Raw genomic sequence first — 16936 nt, forward strand, 5'->3', positions numbered from 1 at the left:
TTGGTTTGGCTCAAGGACAAAGCAGAAGGAAATATTTATGGCAAGAAGGCAAGAGCATCCTGGCTTTATCATGAAGCGAGGGAGTTGCTGAGTGATGGCTGCAGTAACACGCCTTATTTCACCAAATTTGGGAGCGATTAGATACTATTGTCTACATGTGGCTTGTTGTGTCATCATTGAGACTGCATTTTGTGGAGAGCCTGCTACAAAGTTCTTCTAAACTGCAAAGCTCTTGTGGTTCTTCCTTGCCATGGACATGGCCTAACGCTTGTCCAGCTCGGACAGTGCTTGCTGCTTGGTAACTCTCTGCCATGCCTCAGGGATTTCTCCTTTGCCCCGAAATTTCCCTTTGTATAAATCTTCCAGCTCTCTGCTGAAATGAGACACAAACCATTTCCAGTAGGCCTGCATGGATGGATCAGGAAGAATTTTCCATTTGCAAAAAGGATGTCCTGCATCACGGTATCTCTTGTAGCGGATCCGTTTGCCGTCACCAAGAGTGAATTTGTGCTTACTTGCAACAAGGCTGGAACAAATATCAATGGAAAGGTACTTCTTTTTTTCTGTCAACATCCATCCAGTCAAACCTTGTGGGCGATGGAAGACCACCTGATGGTCTCCATCGGGATCCTGCACAGTGTTTGTGCAGACAGCCCCACAAAAGGGACACTGCTCCCAGCACCCCAAAAACTGCTCTGCCAGGATGGTGTGAGGCTGCCTTGAAAATGAGCTCATATCAGCATCAGCAAATTCCTTCCTGAGCCTGTTCCTCATGTCATTCAGACCTTCTGCCATGGCCTTGTTCAAGAACTCAATGTCTGTGACCTCCTGATGCTCAATGCCCTTCAGGTCACTTCTGGGCAAGTTAATCATATCTGTCAGTTCCTTGCAAAACTCATCCAGCCACAGAGAGATTTTGTCCGCTCCATGTTTTACGCCTTTGATCATTTGGGTTGATAAACAAACAGCTGACCAGATGTTTCCATAGAGAAGATCAAGAGAGGAAGCTAAAAACTGCTCCAGCCTCCTGCTCCCATCTAAACAGTAACTCTTAACTCGTGTCTCTATGTAATTCTGAAATAAATTTTGTGGGCAATGAAGGTAATCCTTGAAATACTCAAATTTTTCCTGTTCTGCCAGGAATCTCAGAATGCAAACTTCCAGATTGGCTCTGTTGCCCCTGAAATCTGGGCATTTGCCCTGCATGTCCTCAGCAATGGCTATAGCTGTTCTCTCATAGACTGCCCTGTGAAGAGCTGGGGCAATCTTGTCACAAAGGAAAAGAGCAAAAGTTGTAATTGAAGTGGCCCCTTGGCAGGAAATCTGGAAATATTGGAAGAAATCGTCTCTCTTGCTCTTCAGGTACACAACTGGGTCATTTTCCTTTTGGAATGCTTCATGCATGGCTTTAAACCTTTCTGCTGCCATTTTGCACAGATACACAGACAAATCTATGCTGTAATCTGTGTTAAAAGTCCAGGTTGCATCGCTGGAGACCAAGCTAACACCTTTCTGTACTTCATTGAATATTTCATTAATAAAATTTTGACTGTAATTACATTTATACAAATCTTTCTTATTAATGCTTGCCCTCACACATGCTATGATGTTGTCTGTGATGTGCTGCAATTTGATCACATCAGTATCAAAATTGGTCTCAATGAGGATGTCAGAATGCTTTCTCTTCATGACATATTTCTCTGGATCAAAAGAAAATCCTCTGCCTTTGGGAAATGACGTGAGCCGTGCATGGAAACCTGGCTCCATAAAGCGCTCTAGAAGGACACCTTCAATTTCCGCATCAATATCCACCCGTTCCAGAGGACGAGCAGCACGGGAGACTTCGGCAATCCACTTATTCCAGACACAACTAAAGTTGTCCCTCAGTTCTCTCTCACTGAGGTTCTTCCCTTCCACAGTCAGAGCCAACTCCCTACTCTTTCTCAAGAGCTCAGCTTCATATTTCAACTTCCTTGCATGCAGTTTCCTCTGCTCCTTCTGTAGCTCAATAAGAGTCTCACATTTCTTTTTCATTTCAAGAAGAAGAGTCTCTATTAGTTCTTTCAGCTTCAGCTCTGTGCCTGATTTCCACTGGACCAGTGTCTCACAGTCTTTGTCTTCCCTGAAATACTTTTCCACTTCTTTCTCAATGGCGTCACTTGTCTCTCGCACCAGCCCTTCAAGGTGTTCTCTGGTGACATTCTGCAAGTTCCCATTCCGAATTTTGTTGGCCAGTCTCATTTGCACATCTAAGATGTGACTCCTCAGCCTCCAGGTCCACTGACTAAAGGCAGTTTCCAGTCTCCTGTATGCAGCAATCTCCAAGGAATTCTTGAAGCTCAAAACAAAGTTTTCATTGATCACAGCATTCCAGAGGTCACCAATATGAACTTTCAGGCTCGAGAGCCTCAAAATGCTACCCTGCGACTCCTTCTGGGCAGCCTGGAGGATTTTGCTCTTTAGTTGCTGGACGTTCTGGCTGTAGGTGGGGTTGGGTGGTGCCATTGGGGGAGTTCCTTCCCACAAGGTAGCACAGTAGTGAATGTGGGTGTTTTCATCAAAGTCGATGATGTTTCTGATGGAGGAGATCTCAAAGAATTCCTGCGGGACAATTATCATGGTCATTTCATCCAGCTTTTCCTGCAAACGCCTTTGTCCTTCCATGTTCTTCTCCTTGGCAGTTGCTTCTCCCACATTTTGGTGGACAAAGATGCAGCTTGGGGAAAGCTTGACTTTCTTCATCCTCAGGAAAGCCTGCACAGCGATCGTGAGAACATCTTGCATTTCTGATAGATTTTCTCCAAAGATATTGATCACAGTCATGTTGCTGATTCCAATGACAAAGGTGGCCAGCTCATTGTCATGGCTCCAGGGTTGTTTATAGGGCATCTTGATGGCACGAAGTCCCTCTGTGTCAACCACCAGCATAAAATCAAAGCCCACCTCTTGCTGCAGCTCCTCCCCCACTGGAATGAGCTGCATAAAGGCTCCACGGGTGCATCTCCCCGCGCTGACGTTGAACTGCAGACCAAACATGGCATTCAGCAGGGTTGACTTGCCTGTGCTCTGGATGCCGAGCACGGAGAGCACGAACACTCGTTTGTCCCCCAGCCTCTCAATTAAGCTGTCCAAGATTGCTCCCACCCAGCGCAACGGCACGTAAGAAGCATCCCCATCCATCAGCTCCACAGGATAACCCAAAACCATAAATCTGCTGCAATCTCAGGCAGTTTGGCAAAATACTCACTCCTGGAGTTCAGTACTTCCACAGCTTCATAAATCTGCCCGGCTTCTCTCAAAATGTGTTCCAGGCCAATGGAGGAGTTGTTGATTTCAACATAGAGGGCATCCAACCAATTCAGCAACTCAGTGTTCACATTGCTTTTCTCACTGCTTTTCTTTCTTTCCCAGATTTCAGACCATAATTTGTGATAGACTCTTTTGAGTCCTTCAAGGGAACCAGAGGACATGTCATCCATAAAGACCTTCATCCAGTGCAGGAAGTATTTCTTGGTATCTGCTGGTTGTGCCTGGAGAAAGCCAAGGAACGATTTCATCAGTGGGTTGAGAGGGAAAGCTTGCTCAAGCTGCTTTCTTCTTACTGATTTCTTCTCATTTTCAATTTGGCTGCGATGATGCTCAAAGCTTTTGTTCCCCTTTTTTCTGCAAGCGAGAGAGTTCTTTGTCCTTTTTGCACCACAGGTACCACAGTTTTCCTTGAAGGGGCAGCAGCCGGGATTTGATCTCAGATAGTTCTTCTTTCTTCAGAAGATCCACCAGCTCCTTTGCCTTTGCTTTGGCTGTCACACATGTGGGTTGGTCTGCATCCACTAGGAATCCATGCTGGCGAGCTTTGTCCAGGCAGGCATCCAGACTGAAACGTGGATTAGACTTTTCCAGGAGATCCTTGATAGTTTTGGTCAGCTGGTCCACCAGCTCTGCTTCATCCTTGTTCTTGATCCCTATTTCTATGTTTTTGCTGGATTGTCCAGCTGCAACATTCTCCTTTTCTGTGAGAAGACGAACCAAAGGCCTTTGTGACTGCAACAGGCCCTGCAGACGCTGTTTCCCCCTGTTGTCCATGTGCTCCAATTCAGAGACAAGAGCCACACTGACAGCAGATATCTCCTGCAGGAACTGCAGCTGTGCTCCATGATCCCTGGCATCTCCATGCAGGTTACAGAAAGCTACGCAGCACTCAAAGGTGTCATCAGGACTTCCTCGGGGGCAGTACCAGGCGATCTCCACCACCCCTTCCATCAGCAAACACTCTCTGGTGCTGCCTCTGCAGTGGCGGTGGAAGAAAGTGTCATGTTTGTGTTTGCTCAGCAGAGCATTCAGGAGCTGAGACTTGGAAGAGGAGGCTGAGCTGCCAATGCGGATGAAGGACACAACAGGTGTCTGTGCCTGAGACATGAGTTTGTTGTTGTAACTCTTTGTTCTAGCCTCCTCTCCTGATTTCTTGGCCTCTTTCCAGCTCCTTTGGATTTGGCTGAGGGCAAAGAGTGGGAACTCGATGTGTGAAGTGCACGGGTTGGGCACCAGCAGAGGCAGTGCCAGTTGGCAGAACGCCAGCTTGGTTGCAAGGGTCTGTCTCAGGAAGTCATCAGCACAATGGAAAATGGCCATCTGCACGTCCATGGGGTGCACGTGGCTGTCCCTGCTTGCAGGTTCAGGGGCTGCTTCCTTCAAATGATGGAGAAAATTTTGAAAGGTATCTGAGGGTTCATGCTCTCGCTCTGCGGTTTGTGGCAGGGGTGTGAGTCCTGGGTTGCTCTGGTACCAGCAAGTCAGGTACCTCACCTGGTAATCCACTGTTAACAGCTTTTTCAAAAAGTGAAATGACAGTTCCTTGTCCTGGCTGGGCTGGCTGTCCTGCAGAGATGTCTTGCTGATGGTGTGGAAATATCCCATCCCCATTTTTCCTGGATAGTGACTTTCGAGTCCAAGGCGCTGGAGCAACTGAAGGAACCCCTGCTTTGCAGTGGTTTCATTTGCTTGGGATTCACTGCCATCTGACTTGGATTGGAACTGACTGGGGGGCTCAGGTGATGCAAAAGTGTCTCCCATTTCAGTGAGTATGTTTGGCATCCTCTGTTCATCCAATTTGTCATCCAAGCACCCTCTGACCAAGGAATGCAAGTCCTGTTCCAGCCTCTCCCAGTCTCTGCCTGCACTGTGCTTTTGGAGGAGATTCTTGATCCGTGTGGACCACAAGCCTTTCATGTGATCTTCCATGAAAACTAAACGCTCCCTCTTCTGCTCAGGGGACAGCGCTTGACTTTCAGGTGTCACAGTTAGACCCAGCAGCAGAAGGGAGGCCTCAGCTCTGTCGGCATCTTGCTCCTTCAGGTTCACATACTCCTCATGTGCTGCTGCCATTTCCTTGGCCATGTACTGAATTTCTGGGTGTCCAAGAAGGTATGGAAAAGTGCTGCTTTCCACCTGGTACCCCATGCTGGTCACAATCAAGAGCACCAGGAGTTCCATGTCCTTCTGAGCCCTTTCCTGGAGAGACTGGATAAGGAATAAATGGCGAGGCTGGTGGTCAGGGTGGCTTCTTTCTTTGCTTCATGAACAGCAGAAGCAGAGCTTTCTGGTGCATAGGTGACAGCACAGATGTGTTCCATCATTTGCTGCAGTGTTTTGATGAGATCTTCAAACTCAGACACTTTGGGGAATTTGGGAAGCCTGTGCTCAGTCTGGAAGATCCATTGCATAATGAAGGAAGCCTCAGGGAAGTCCTTGACAGAGTAGATATGAGGATCCAGGAGGTTCCTCAACGTTACCTTGATAGAGGGGGTGTTTTGTGGAGGTCACTCCTGGCAACTCCGCACAGTGTTCACCAGGAAGTCGTGCAGGGCTTTGTTTGACAGGCACTCATTGATCCACACCCCATAGTTCTTGGTTTTTGCATTCAGATCCTCTTTCAGCTCCATCAGACTGAGCAGCTTCCTTTCATCCACCATCACCTCCCAGGTCTTCACAGTCTCCATGCAAGCTTTGGCCTCTTGCACTGCAATTTCCACTCCAAAGGTGGTCTCGATGCTCTGATTCGTCAGCGCTTTATACGCAGCCCTGAGGGCTCTGCTCATCTGACCAACAGACTGAAAATCCCTGCTGTGATTGCACAGGATCACCTCCCACACTGGGATCAGCTCAAAGCCACGGTCGATAACGCTCCACGTTGTGTTATCAGACATGAGCCCCATTTTCCACTGAGGAAAAGATGTTGTGTCTGATGGGCCTCCTGTGTTGGCCACGTAGAGCTGAATGTCTGTGTGGGAACTCTGTCTGGCTCTTCCCATGACAGGAGCCTTGGAGCTGGATTTGGAAACATCAAGGGCCCGTGCAACACTCGTCCTGAATCCAACACAGTTGGCCGTGACAAAGCTCTTCAATGCTTTAGAGGTTTCTTGCTTCATCTCTTCCCTCTGCTCAGCTCTGAATCCTTCTGTAGTTGCCTTCCACCAGAATATCCCTCCAAAGTGGATGAGACCCTGGTTTACATGGGACCCAAACCTGCTGAAGAAACTCTTGCATCTCCTATTCAGCAGGTGGGCCTTTTCTTCCCCATTGTATCTCAACAGCTGCTCCATGTCTTGCAGCTCCCGCAGAGCTGCATCCGAGAGGTGAAGCTGATGCCTTGGGAAGTAGCAGGAGGCCAGAGGGATGTACTGGTACTTGGTGGTGCAAAAGTAGCTCTGCTCAGAGTGGGACTGGTGGGTGTCCTGTGACTGTGAGGAGCTCTTGTGATCTACACTCCCTTCCAGATTAATCCCCCAGAACACAGCTTTGGCCGAAACACTTATGCTGAAGCCCAGCTTCTCCATGGATTTGGTAAAAGTGGATTCTGCTGCAGAGGAAGAGAACTCCTTCCTCTCAAGAAATGATCCTTGCTCCGGACCGGTGAGCTGGAATTCCTCAGGAACCCTGAGGAGCTGCTCTCGCTTTGCCAGCACATCTTCAGTTCTGCTGGTTCTGTAGATGCCCTGCAGGGCCCGTCCCCCTGACGCCCGCCTCAGCAGCTCTGTGTCAGAGATGTTCTCCCTGCTGCCTGCTGACAACTCCTGCTGCTCCAGCTGCTTCTGGATGTTCTCCAGCATATCCGCCAAGGGTTGCTTTGGCTGTGGCCAGAACTCTTTGGGAATCTCCAAGGCTTGCCACAGAGTCTCTGCTTTCTCCTTCAGAGCATCCTGGCTGTGACTGTGGCTGTTAAGCATTTCTGTCAGATCATTCAGGGCTTGTTTAGCCACTTCTTGTCTCTCCTTTGTCTTCTCCAAGCGCTGCTTCTGCAGGTCTTTAGAGGCTGAATCTTCATCTGTTATTTTCAGGAGTTTCTGGAGCGCCTTTTTCTCCCAGGGATGCTGTACTTCACACTCCAGCATGAGGTAGTCTTTGTATTCCAGATGTTGCAGGGCTTCTCTGCACTTGACTCCCAGGATCTCTGACATTTTGGGCAGCCAGTATTCAGCATCCAGTCCTTCCTCCTGAAATGCCTCTGCCAGGAGCTGTGCCTTTGCATCCTCCTCTCGTGTGTCCTCCTGCGAAGCCATGGCTGTGGAGGAAGAAAAGAGACTTTCCCTAAGCTGTGCTGTCAGAGGCCCCAGGCTCCTGGCAGAGGCTGTGCAGCAGCTGTGGCCCTGGGGATTGCTCCCAGCAGGCTGCTGGAGCCCAGCCTGGCACAGCACAGGACCCAGGGCCTCCTTCCCAGCACACTGGATGGGCCTGGGGCTTTCCTGTTCGCAGGACCAGCCCTGGAGCTGATTGTGTATCCCAGAGACAACACATACAGACAGACACACACACACACAGAGACTCACTCAGCCACAAGCCCTGCCCTAGACAAGGTGCTGTCTTCACCATCACCCATGCCCTTTCCCCAGGACTCCTCCATCCACAAGTGCAGTCAGCTGAGGGCATTCCTGGCTCTCTCCAGCACTGGCACAGCCCCTCTGCCCATCCAACAGCCCTGCCTGCATCCTGCACCCTCTGCCCAGCCCCACGGCCGCCCTGCTCGCTGGCTGGCCCAGCCTGCTGCTCCCAGCACCAACAGGCAGTGCTCACACACTCCCCCCACGGGCACCCTACACGCCCCAGACACTCTCCCCCCACATCCAGCATGGCCACACAGGCTCTGACCTGTGCTGCTGCTCCACCTGCCAGCACCCAGCCCCTCCCTCTCCCCACTCATGCCTGTTCCCAGGAGCTGCTTCCTGGCACACTCAGGGGGCCCACCCCAGTGCAGGGGCAAAATCCACCTTGTCCCTGCCCACAGCTGTGCCTGGGACATCCCCTTGGCCCATCAAGAGCAATGGAGGTGCTGTTTGCTGACTGGGAGAGGTGTCCTCTGTGATCTGCTGCTCGTTACCACTGAGGGTCTCATCAGGCAAGTGTTCATTGTTGGCCAGCTTGGTAACAGTCACCACGGAGCCACCGAGTTTAAAATCTCTGGTGACAGGAGGCAAAGTGCCAGCAAACCTTCATCCCTGGCTATGAGGAGAGCAGACTTCAGGCTGCTCATGGAGCAAGTTAGGGAGGGACCCTGGGAAAAGGCTCTGGAGGGTGCTGGGGCCCGTCAGTGCTGGTCACTTTGGATTGAAAATCCCCTGAAGGACAAGGCTGTCATGGGTCACAGCCAGCATTGGCCTCAGGAGGGGAAAGTCCTTCTCATCACACTGAATTTGAACCTTTTATGACACATTAACCCACAGAGCTGATCAAGGAAATCCTGTTAATCTGAGCTTTTTGGATTTCATTAATGCTTTTGAACCTTTCTCTCCTAGGATCCTTGTGCATCCCTTCCAACTCAGGCCATTTCACGATTCCATGGTTCTCACCCTAATGGATCTTGTTCTCTCACTGTACACATGCCTTTATACCTCTGGGGTTTTTGACAGTGTCACACTACCCTGAGAATTTTCCCAGCCTCAAATTAGTTTGATACTGAAGAAATTTATTCCATGCACAAAACCTTCCCATGCCTTCCACTTCTATCACACCAAGGCTAGAAAACTCTTACCAGCACAAGTATTGATCTGAGGGGCTTGGACTGGGCTCCTCCACCCTTCCAGAGCCTTCAGGGGCAGCTTTCCCTTGGGAATCTGTGCAGATCTGGGCAATCTGTGCAAGGGCTGTTGGTTCTGATTCCCCTCACTCACCTCACAGCAGATGGTCCTGTTGCTCCCAGCCTTGGCTTCCCAGTGGACACAGGCAGCTGAGGGCCCCAGATCAGGGGACACAGCACAGGAGCAGTGGCAGGTCTGGGGCAAACGGTGGGGTGTGGAGAAGAAGAACTCAAGAACTCACCTCGAGAACTCAGGAGGAAGAGTACTGGGAAGGAAAGGCCCAAAATCCTAAAAGAGAAGAGCAGACAGTCGGCAGAAGGCAACACAAGAGCACAGAGGATACATTCCAGGGAGCACTAGAGGCCGAACCTTCTCCTCCACTCCTGACTGCCCAGGCAGCAAAGACTCCTCAAGGCCATTCTGGGGTGGTGACCAGAGCAGGGCTTCACCTTGCACCTAAAGCCATGTACCCCCTGCCACCAGGAGGAAGCTGGACATGCTGGAGAGGTGGGACAGAGCTAAGCTCATTGTGTTGGTTTTGCATGGCCTGGCATTTGGTAGTGGTGGGGCCACAGAGGTGGATTCTGTGAGAGCAGTTAGAAACTTCCACCATGTCCAGCAGAGGCAACCCCTGGTGGCTCCAAAGATGGATGTGCTGCTGGCGAAGGCTGCGCCAATTAGAAATGGTTGTAATGTCTCTGGGATAACAGATTTAAGAAGAAAACCAAAAGTGGGGATGCAGTTTTAATTCCAGCCAGAGAAGAGCAGGGTGAGAGCATGTGAGGGAAACAACTGTGCAGATGCCAAGGTAAGTGGAGAAGGAGGGGAAGGAAGTGGTTCAGGCACTCTGTTGTGGTACAAACTCTTTCCCCACCCCTTTTCTCCATTATATTTCTACCTTTCTCATATTGTGCTCCCTTTCCCACCCCTGGCCTTGGCTACTCCCTCAGGTTTTCCCTATTGGTTCCTGTACCCCAGCTCCACCCATGTACTGCCCCTGTGCCCAGAGACCCCTGGGCCAATGTGCTGTCCCCGCCCCGCTGTCTCTCTAGAAAACTCCTGACCTTCCACCATGATGATGTCTGTCCATGTGGTGTCTTTGCACGTGAGGTCTTCACCCACGAGGTATCTCTGCCTCTGGGAGGTCTTAGGCCTCTGCTGCACCATGCAAATAAACAACTCCCATGGACATCATGCACAGACTCTTCTCACCTCCTTTACCACTGCTGCGTTGTGGAAGAGCAGATGAAACCAGAGCTAGCCTTTCAGCTCCCCGGCTGGGTAAAGCACAGTGACCAGCCCTCAGGGGGAGGGTTGGTGCACTAAGGTGCTGACCTGGGCTGGGCAGAGATGCTCTCCGGTAAGGTCTGCTATACCACCCCTTAAGCTGCAACAGCACTAGAGGCAGGATTCGTCTGCAGCCCTTGGTGCAGATGTACCGCTGCAGACCATGGGGTCTACAGGGGATGCAGAGATCCACCCACAGCCCATGAAGGAGCCCACACCGGAGCAGGTGGATGCCTGGAGAAGGTTGTGATCCCATGGGAAACCCAGTGGAGAGGGTGTCCTGCTTCTAGGTTGGAGCAGCCTCTCCTTGGAGGATTGCAACCTGTGAACAAGTGACCCGACCCGCAGCAATTTGAGGGGTGCTGTTTTGCAGGGGATGGACTCAGGATGCAGCAGTTCACAGAGAGCTGTTGCCCATGGGATGGAGCCATGTCAGAGAAGTTCCTGGAGAACTGTCTCCTATGGGAGGGACCCCACTGAGCAGCAGGGGAACAACTCCTCTCCCTGAGTAGAGAGAGAAAGCCATAGGTGATGAACAGACCAAAAATACCCATTCCCTGTCTCCCTGTGCTGCTGAGGGAGGAGGTAGAGCTGGGAAGGAGGGAGGGATGAAAAGAAGGTGTTTTAAAGAGCTTGTTTTACTTCTCATCATCCTGCTCTGATTTTGTTAGCAATGAATTCCCTTCATGTCTCTAAGTCGAGCCTGTTTTGCCCTTGATGGTATTTAGTGAGAGATCTCTCCTGGCCCTTACCTCAACTCATGACCTCTTTGTTAAGTTTTCTCTCCTCTGTCCAGCTGCAGCAGAGGAGTGAGTCACTGGCCTTTCATGGGTGTCGGGTATCTGGCCAGCATCAACCCATGACACCCATGAAGGTCAACAAGGCCAAATGCAGCTGCTGCCCCTGGGTCAGGGCAATCCAGGAACAAACAAAAGACAGGGAGAAAATGGATTGAGAGCATCCCTGAGGAGAAGGATTTGGGGGTGCTGATGGATAAGAGGCTTGTTATGCCCTGGCCACATCCGCTAGCAGCTGGAAACTCCCAGTCCTGGGCTGATCCCACCCTTTAGGCAGCAGGAAAGGGGGGATTCTGCCCCTCTGCTCTCTCAGGTCAGACCCCACCTGCAGAGCTGCCTCTAGCCCTGGCACCAATAGTAGAAGGACCTGGAGCTGCTGAAGAGGTTCTTGGAAAGGCCAAGGAAATGAGCTGAAGGTGTTCAGCCTGGGGAACATAGAATCCCTCCTCCAGTGCCCAGCTACCTGCCGACCTCTCAAACCCAGCCTCCTGCCACTACAGAGCAGCCACAGCAACAAAGGTGCAGGTCTCACACTTGCTATCCTGAGGAGAGAAGAGATGTGAGGATGGAGAGCAGGGTAAAGGGTAGGGAGGAGGTTGGTGTGGCAGAGCAAAGCCCAGAGAGCTGTGGAACAGCTCCAGCTCCACAAACACAGCCTGTCCAGGGAACATCTGTGCTCTCGGGACAGGAGACAAGGTATGGAGGGGGCAGAGCCCAGGGAACAGCCCTGACAATGGGGCAGCACAGGCCCTGTCCCACCACTGCCCACAGCACACAGCTGCTGCTGGGGGGAAGCTCAGGCCCCCGAAGAGGGGGAGAAGCAGCACTGGGCTTGGATCCCAGCAGGCACTGAGCCCCAGCAGCAGCAGCTTGTGAGCTCCTGGCAGCAGGATGGGGACAGGAGGGGCAAAGCAGAAGCAGGAAAAGGCACAGGCTCGAGCAAAGGGCAGTGCAGCAGCAGAGGAAAGCTGGGCCTGCTGGCAGAGCACAGGAGGGACTTTGGGCACCAAGAAACCTCGGCTGGCACATGTGCATAGATATCCTCCTGAACCCATAACAATCCCACCCTCTCTGCATGGAGAGGAAAGGGAAGAGCTTGGGAATGGGGAAGGATGTCTTGTGCTGATAGCGGAATGATTTCTGCCTTTTCTGTTTTATATATTTGTAACCTTCCCATTACTTTTCCCTATCCTGTTCCCCAGCTAGAAAGACGAAACACATTCTAGAGCTCCAAGGCCCCGGGGGGAACAAGGCCCCTCTCCTATCTTGGCTCTTCCTGGGAACCAAGGTTTTTGAGACACATTTTGAGACACATAAACAAGTACAGCTAGTACCAAGGGGTGGGGGGGTGTTCCAGAAAAATGGCTTGACCTGGGGGGAATTACATCACCACTCGTCTGCCTAACTGGTGCTTTTTATCACTTATGCTAATTTTCTAAAATCTGTAGAAAACGGTATTCACCCCTGCGGGTTGGGCTTTTGTGGATATCCTTCCAGAACTGCCCCTGAAGCTCCAATAAAGATCCACTTCTATAATACCTCCTATATTAAAAATATCTTGGATTTCAATCCTAGGTTGAAAAAAGGAACAGTGCCTGCCCCACATCACCATGGAGCTGCTCCTGAAGGAGCATCGAGGGGGTTAGGAACGCCCCTAAAATCGGCCCCAGGCCAGCCCCTGCCCCCATTGCTCCTGCCTTCAGGGCAGCACAGCCATCAAGCTCCACTGCAGAGCTGGGGGTGCCCGGGCAAGGCAGGGTCAGCCCTGCCTGCAGGGAGCATTTCTGGGCTGGGCATGGGCTGGTGGCAGGGAAGGAGCTCCACAAGGGATCTGTGCCTGCCCAGCCCTGCTGGCAGCTCTCATGCCAGGCTTTGCACCTCTGCAGACTTCACTCTGCCCCTCCATCCCCCCACATCCCTCCTCCTTCCCGTGCCACTCCCACCCCTCTGCCCCTGTTCCTCCCTCCCAGCTCAGCCCCCACAGCACACACAGCTCCCCTGAGCTCCCACAAAGCAGCTGCCAGCAAAGGTGGCTTCCTGCAGCCCACGTTCAGAGCAGACACCACCTGCCCGCTGCCCTCACACCCCTCTTCTCCTGCCCTGCCATCTGCCCAGCTATGGCAAAACAGCTGGAACAGCAAGCAGGAGCCCATCAAGATCCCTCTCCCTGCTGCTCCCGCCTCCTAGCCCCACAGCTCATCCCAACCTCCTACTGTCTTCTGGGACCTGCAGCTCCCAGACGGGGGACTGCCCAGCCCTGTCTCACTTCTTATCCAGCTTCTGGCTTTCCAGCGGGTGTTTCTTTTCCTGTTAGATATGGTGAGATTACGTGCAGAATTTCTGGAAATCAGGCTGTTTACTGCAGAAAAATGTGGAAGGGAAACTGGGAGCTGCTGCCTGGTTTGGTGTGAAAGGCAGCAGGAGCTAGCAGTAACTGGGACTCCTGGCTGAAAAATCTCCTGATTTGCTCCTCTTACCCTGGATTATCGAATCCGAGACTGGTTTGGTCAGGAAGAGACTTAAAATCTCATCCCATTCCACCTCCTGCCATGGGCAGGGACACCTTCCGCTATCCCAGGCTGCTCCAAGCCCCATCCAACCTGGCCTTGGACACTGCCAGGTGTGATAAATTACAGAAGGTATAGTTCACGAAATCGTTTAGAAAATCAATAAGTTTTAATTCTTTACTTTTGCTAAGCTCTGCTTTTTAGTTTTGCTTTAACAGAAAGTTCCTGTTTTAGAGCCAAACCGTTCTGCTGAAGGTTTGCAACAATTGTAACTCTTTTCGAAAGGCCGCTCAGCAGCCTTGTGTGATTCCCACGAGAGACAGTCTAACTGATATGCAAGAAAGAAACCCCCCCACCGAGAGCCAAACCACCGCGTACCCCAAACCACAACCAACCAACGCAGAGAATGACGATTCCGCGGCCAATCGAGACACCCAAGAGAACGCCAGTCAAAACCCACGAGGGAACTCAAGGGAGGGGGTAAAAAGGGCTATAAAAATTGATGGCTTGTAATCTTTGGGCGCGGTGCTGTAGGCGTAGCAGGGAGGCTCCCCGCGCCCGCCCAGCGCTGTAACTTGGCTGCTATCCGTTTGCTTTCTAATTAATAAATTCTTTAATTGGATCTACGTCTCTGATTGGTTTCTGAGACCCAATTTATAACACCAGGGATCCAGGGCCAGCCACAGCCTCTCTCAGCAACCCGTTCCAGGGCCTCTCCACCCTCACAGAGAACAATTCCATCCCAATATCCCATTTATCCCTGCCCTCTGGCACTAGGAAGCCATTACCCTTGTCCTGTCCCTCCATCCCTTGTCCCCAGTCCCTCTCCAGCTCTCCTGCAGCCCCTTTAGGCTCCGGAAGGGGCTCTGATATCTCCCTGGATCTTTCTCTTCTCCAGGTGAGCACCCCCAGCTCTCCCAGCCTGGATCCAGAGCATAGGGACTGCAGCTCTCGGAGCATCTCCCTTGAATTCTCGGGACTCTCTCCAGCAGCTCCAGATCCCTCTCATGCCAGGAACTGCAGAGGTGGACTCAGTGCTCCTCCTGCCTCCACAGGAAGGGCTGACAGCAGCCAGACCTTTAGCTCAGGAGCAGGGATGGAGCTGAGGAGGACAGGGCTGGGGGGAGCTGCTCATTGGTGCGATCACATCAGCTCTGTGCTCTGAACAGCCCAGGGACACCAGAGACAACCTCCAACCTCATCAGTCCCTGAGCTCTTGCAGGCTGGGGAAATTCCCTGGGCTGCAGCAAGGCCAAAAGAAGGAAGGTGGGAAACAGGGACCCCCAGCACAGCTCCTGCAGACAGAGCCATCCCAGCAAACCCACAGAGGATCCATTAGTAACACCTGGGGGACAATGAGGTCGAGTCCCTCTGCTCAGGGGCTGCCACCAGCAGCTCCCACTGTGTTTTCCATCATGGAAAGGGGGCACAGATGGTGCCAGCACCCAGGATCTGAGTGCCAGGGCCTGTGGCCAGGCTGCTCCCAAAGTCTCCCTCTGCTTTTGGTGGAGGAGAGTGAGGCTGATGCTCTGGGGGTGTGTAGGAGTTCCTCCCCCCTCAGCACCAGCACAAGGCTGTGGGACCCCCTGGAGCAGGAAGCCACAGGGCAGGAGGGAAATGCCCTGGGTTTGGGGTGAGAAATATGAGAGGAAGAACAGCAGGAATGGGGTGTTCCCAGGTGTTGGAGCAGTCTGAGGACCCAGCACAGAGCCAGCAGTGGGGCAGGGCACACCCTCCCCCCTGCACACATACACACATGCACATGTGAAAGCACACACAGACACACACATGCACACCCTGTGCTCACACACGTGTGCACACCCATGCACAGGAACATTTCCCAGTGTTCCCTGGAATGCTGGCCATGGCCTCCAGCCTCTCACTGTGTCTCTGAGCTGCTCTTGGTGACCTGTGGCTGTCATCTCCCCCCACTGTTCCATGTCCCATTGATCCCACGGCCATGCCCAGGACAGGGAAGGGGCCAGGAGAAACGACTAGTTTCCATGGAATCATGCTCAGAGCCAAGTAATGAGCCTCAGCAAAACCACCTCTCCAGTCCCTTGGGCTCTGAATGTTCCTAGAATGCCCTGGGCACAGCTGGTGGCCCAGGCTCTCTGGGGTCAACCACAACTTCCATATGTGGCAGAGCGGCAGCTCTGCTCTCTCTGGGATTGGACACCACTGTAGAGGCTCCTCCAAGCTCCACCCCCCCCCACCTTTCCACAGCCATCAGCCCTGTCTGTCCCTGGGGCAGAGCAGCTCTCACGCTCCCGCCCAGCCCCGCTGGCAGCCCTTGTACCAGGCTTTGCACCTCTGCAGATTTCACTCTGCCCCTCCATTCCCCAGCATCCCTCCTCCTTCCCCCGCTGCTCCTGCTCCCACCCCTCTGCCCCCAGCCCCCCTCCCAGCTCAGCCCCCACAGCACACACAGCTCCCCTGAGCTCCCCCAAAGCAGCTGCCAGCAAAGGTGGCTTCCTGCAGCCCATGCTCGGAGAAGACACCACCCACCCGCTGCCCTCACACCCCTCTTCTCCTGCCCTGCCATCTCCCCAGCCATGGCAAAACACCTGGAACAGGAAGCAGGAGCCCAACAAGATCCCTCTCCCTGCTGCTCCCAGCCCCACAGCTCATCCCAATCTCCTACCGTCTCCCTCCGTGCCACGCAGCTCCCAGGCTGGAAGAGGCTCAGCACAGCCCCTCTTTATACGGCCCTGGCTCTTACCTGGGTGGAGCTTTTTGTCCCCTGCTACAGAGGTGGCAGGGCAATTCCGAGAAATCAGGCTTTTTCTTTTTACTGCAGCAGAGTGTGAAAGTGGAACCACAATTTTGGAGTCACATGATTTGAATTAGAGCCCAATTTCCACACCAGCTGTGGTTTGAGTTGTCCCACACTGAACTCTCAGCCGTTGCACAGACCTCTGTCCCTGAACTGCTGTGCTGGTACCTGGAGGGCAGCTGAGGCCCTCAGCCCTTCCTGGGGCTCCTGCTCCATCAGGAAAAGCAGCAGGGGAAGCACAGCATTATTATTATAGATATATTTCTGTATAAGTCATCTTGCATTTCATCTTTAGTGTTATATCATGTATAAATTTGCTTCAACAGTTTTGGTTTCCAGACAAAATCATAGCAATCCATAAAATAATATGGATTTTATTGCTGCTATTGTTGATTGCTGGTATTAATTTTGAAAGCTATTGACTTCTACTGGAATTAATATAATAATGTAATTATTATTCCAATTGACTGTTGCTATTAATTTTTTATAATTAACTGCTAA

General features: G+C 52.1%; 1 protein-coding gene and 1 pseudogene across 2 annotated transcripts in view; both read right to left on the minus strand.

The window, feature by feature from the left end:
• LOC146440537 (otoferlin-like) overlaps nucleotides 1–258 on the minus strand; it is a 39528-nt gene extending 39270 nt beyond the window's left edge. The window contains exon 1 of the mRNA XM_085056789.1: nucleotides 250–258. Within this exon, the coding sequence (XP_084912915.1) occupies nucleotides 250–258 (9 nt within the window). The remainder of the gene's footprint in view (nucleotides 1–249) is intronic.
• LOC146440538 (interferon-induced very large GTPase 1-like) lies at nucleotides 183–16394 on the minus strand (annotated as a pseudogene). The gene is made up of 3 exons (XR_014851191.1): nucleotides 16304–16394; nucleotides 9310–9356; nucleotides 183–7558 (listed from the first exon to the last, which is right to left on the minus strand). The product of XR_014851191.1 is annotated as an interferon-induced very large GTPase 1-like (transcript).
• Between the last annotated feature and the right edge of the window lie 542 nt (nucleotides 16395–16936).

Source organism: Lichenostomus cassidix, chromosome 3, assembly GCF_008360975.1.
Source record: "Lichenostomus cassidix isolate B80296 chromosome 3, HeHo_3.0, whole genome shotgun sequence".
NCBI lineage: Eukaryota > Metazoa > Chordata > Aves > Passeriformes > Meliphagidae > Lichenostomus > Lichenostomus cassidix.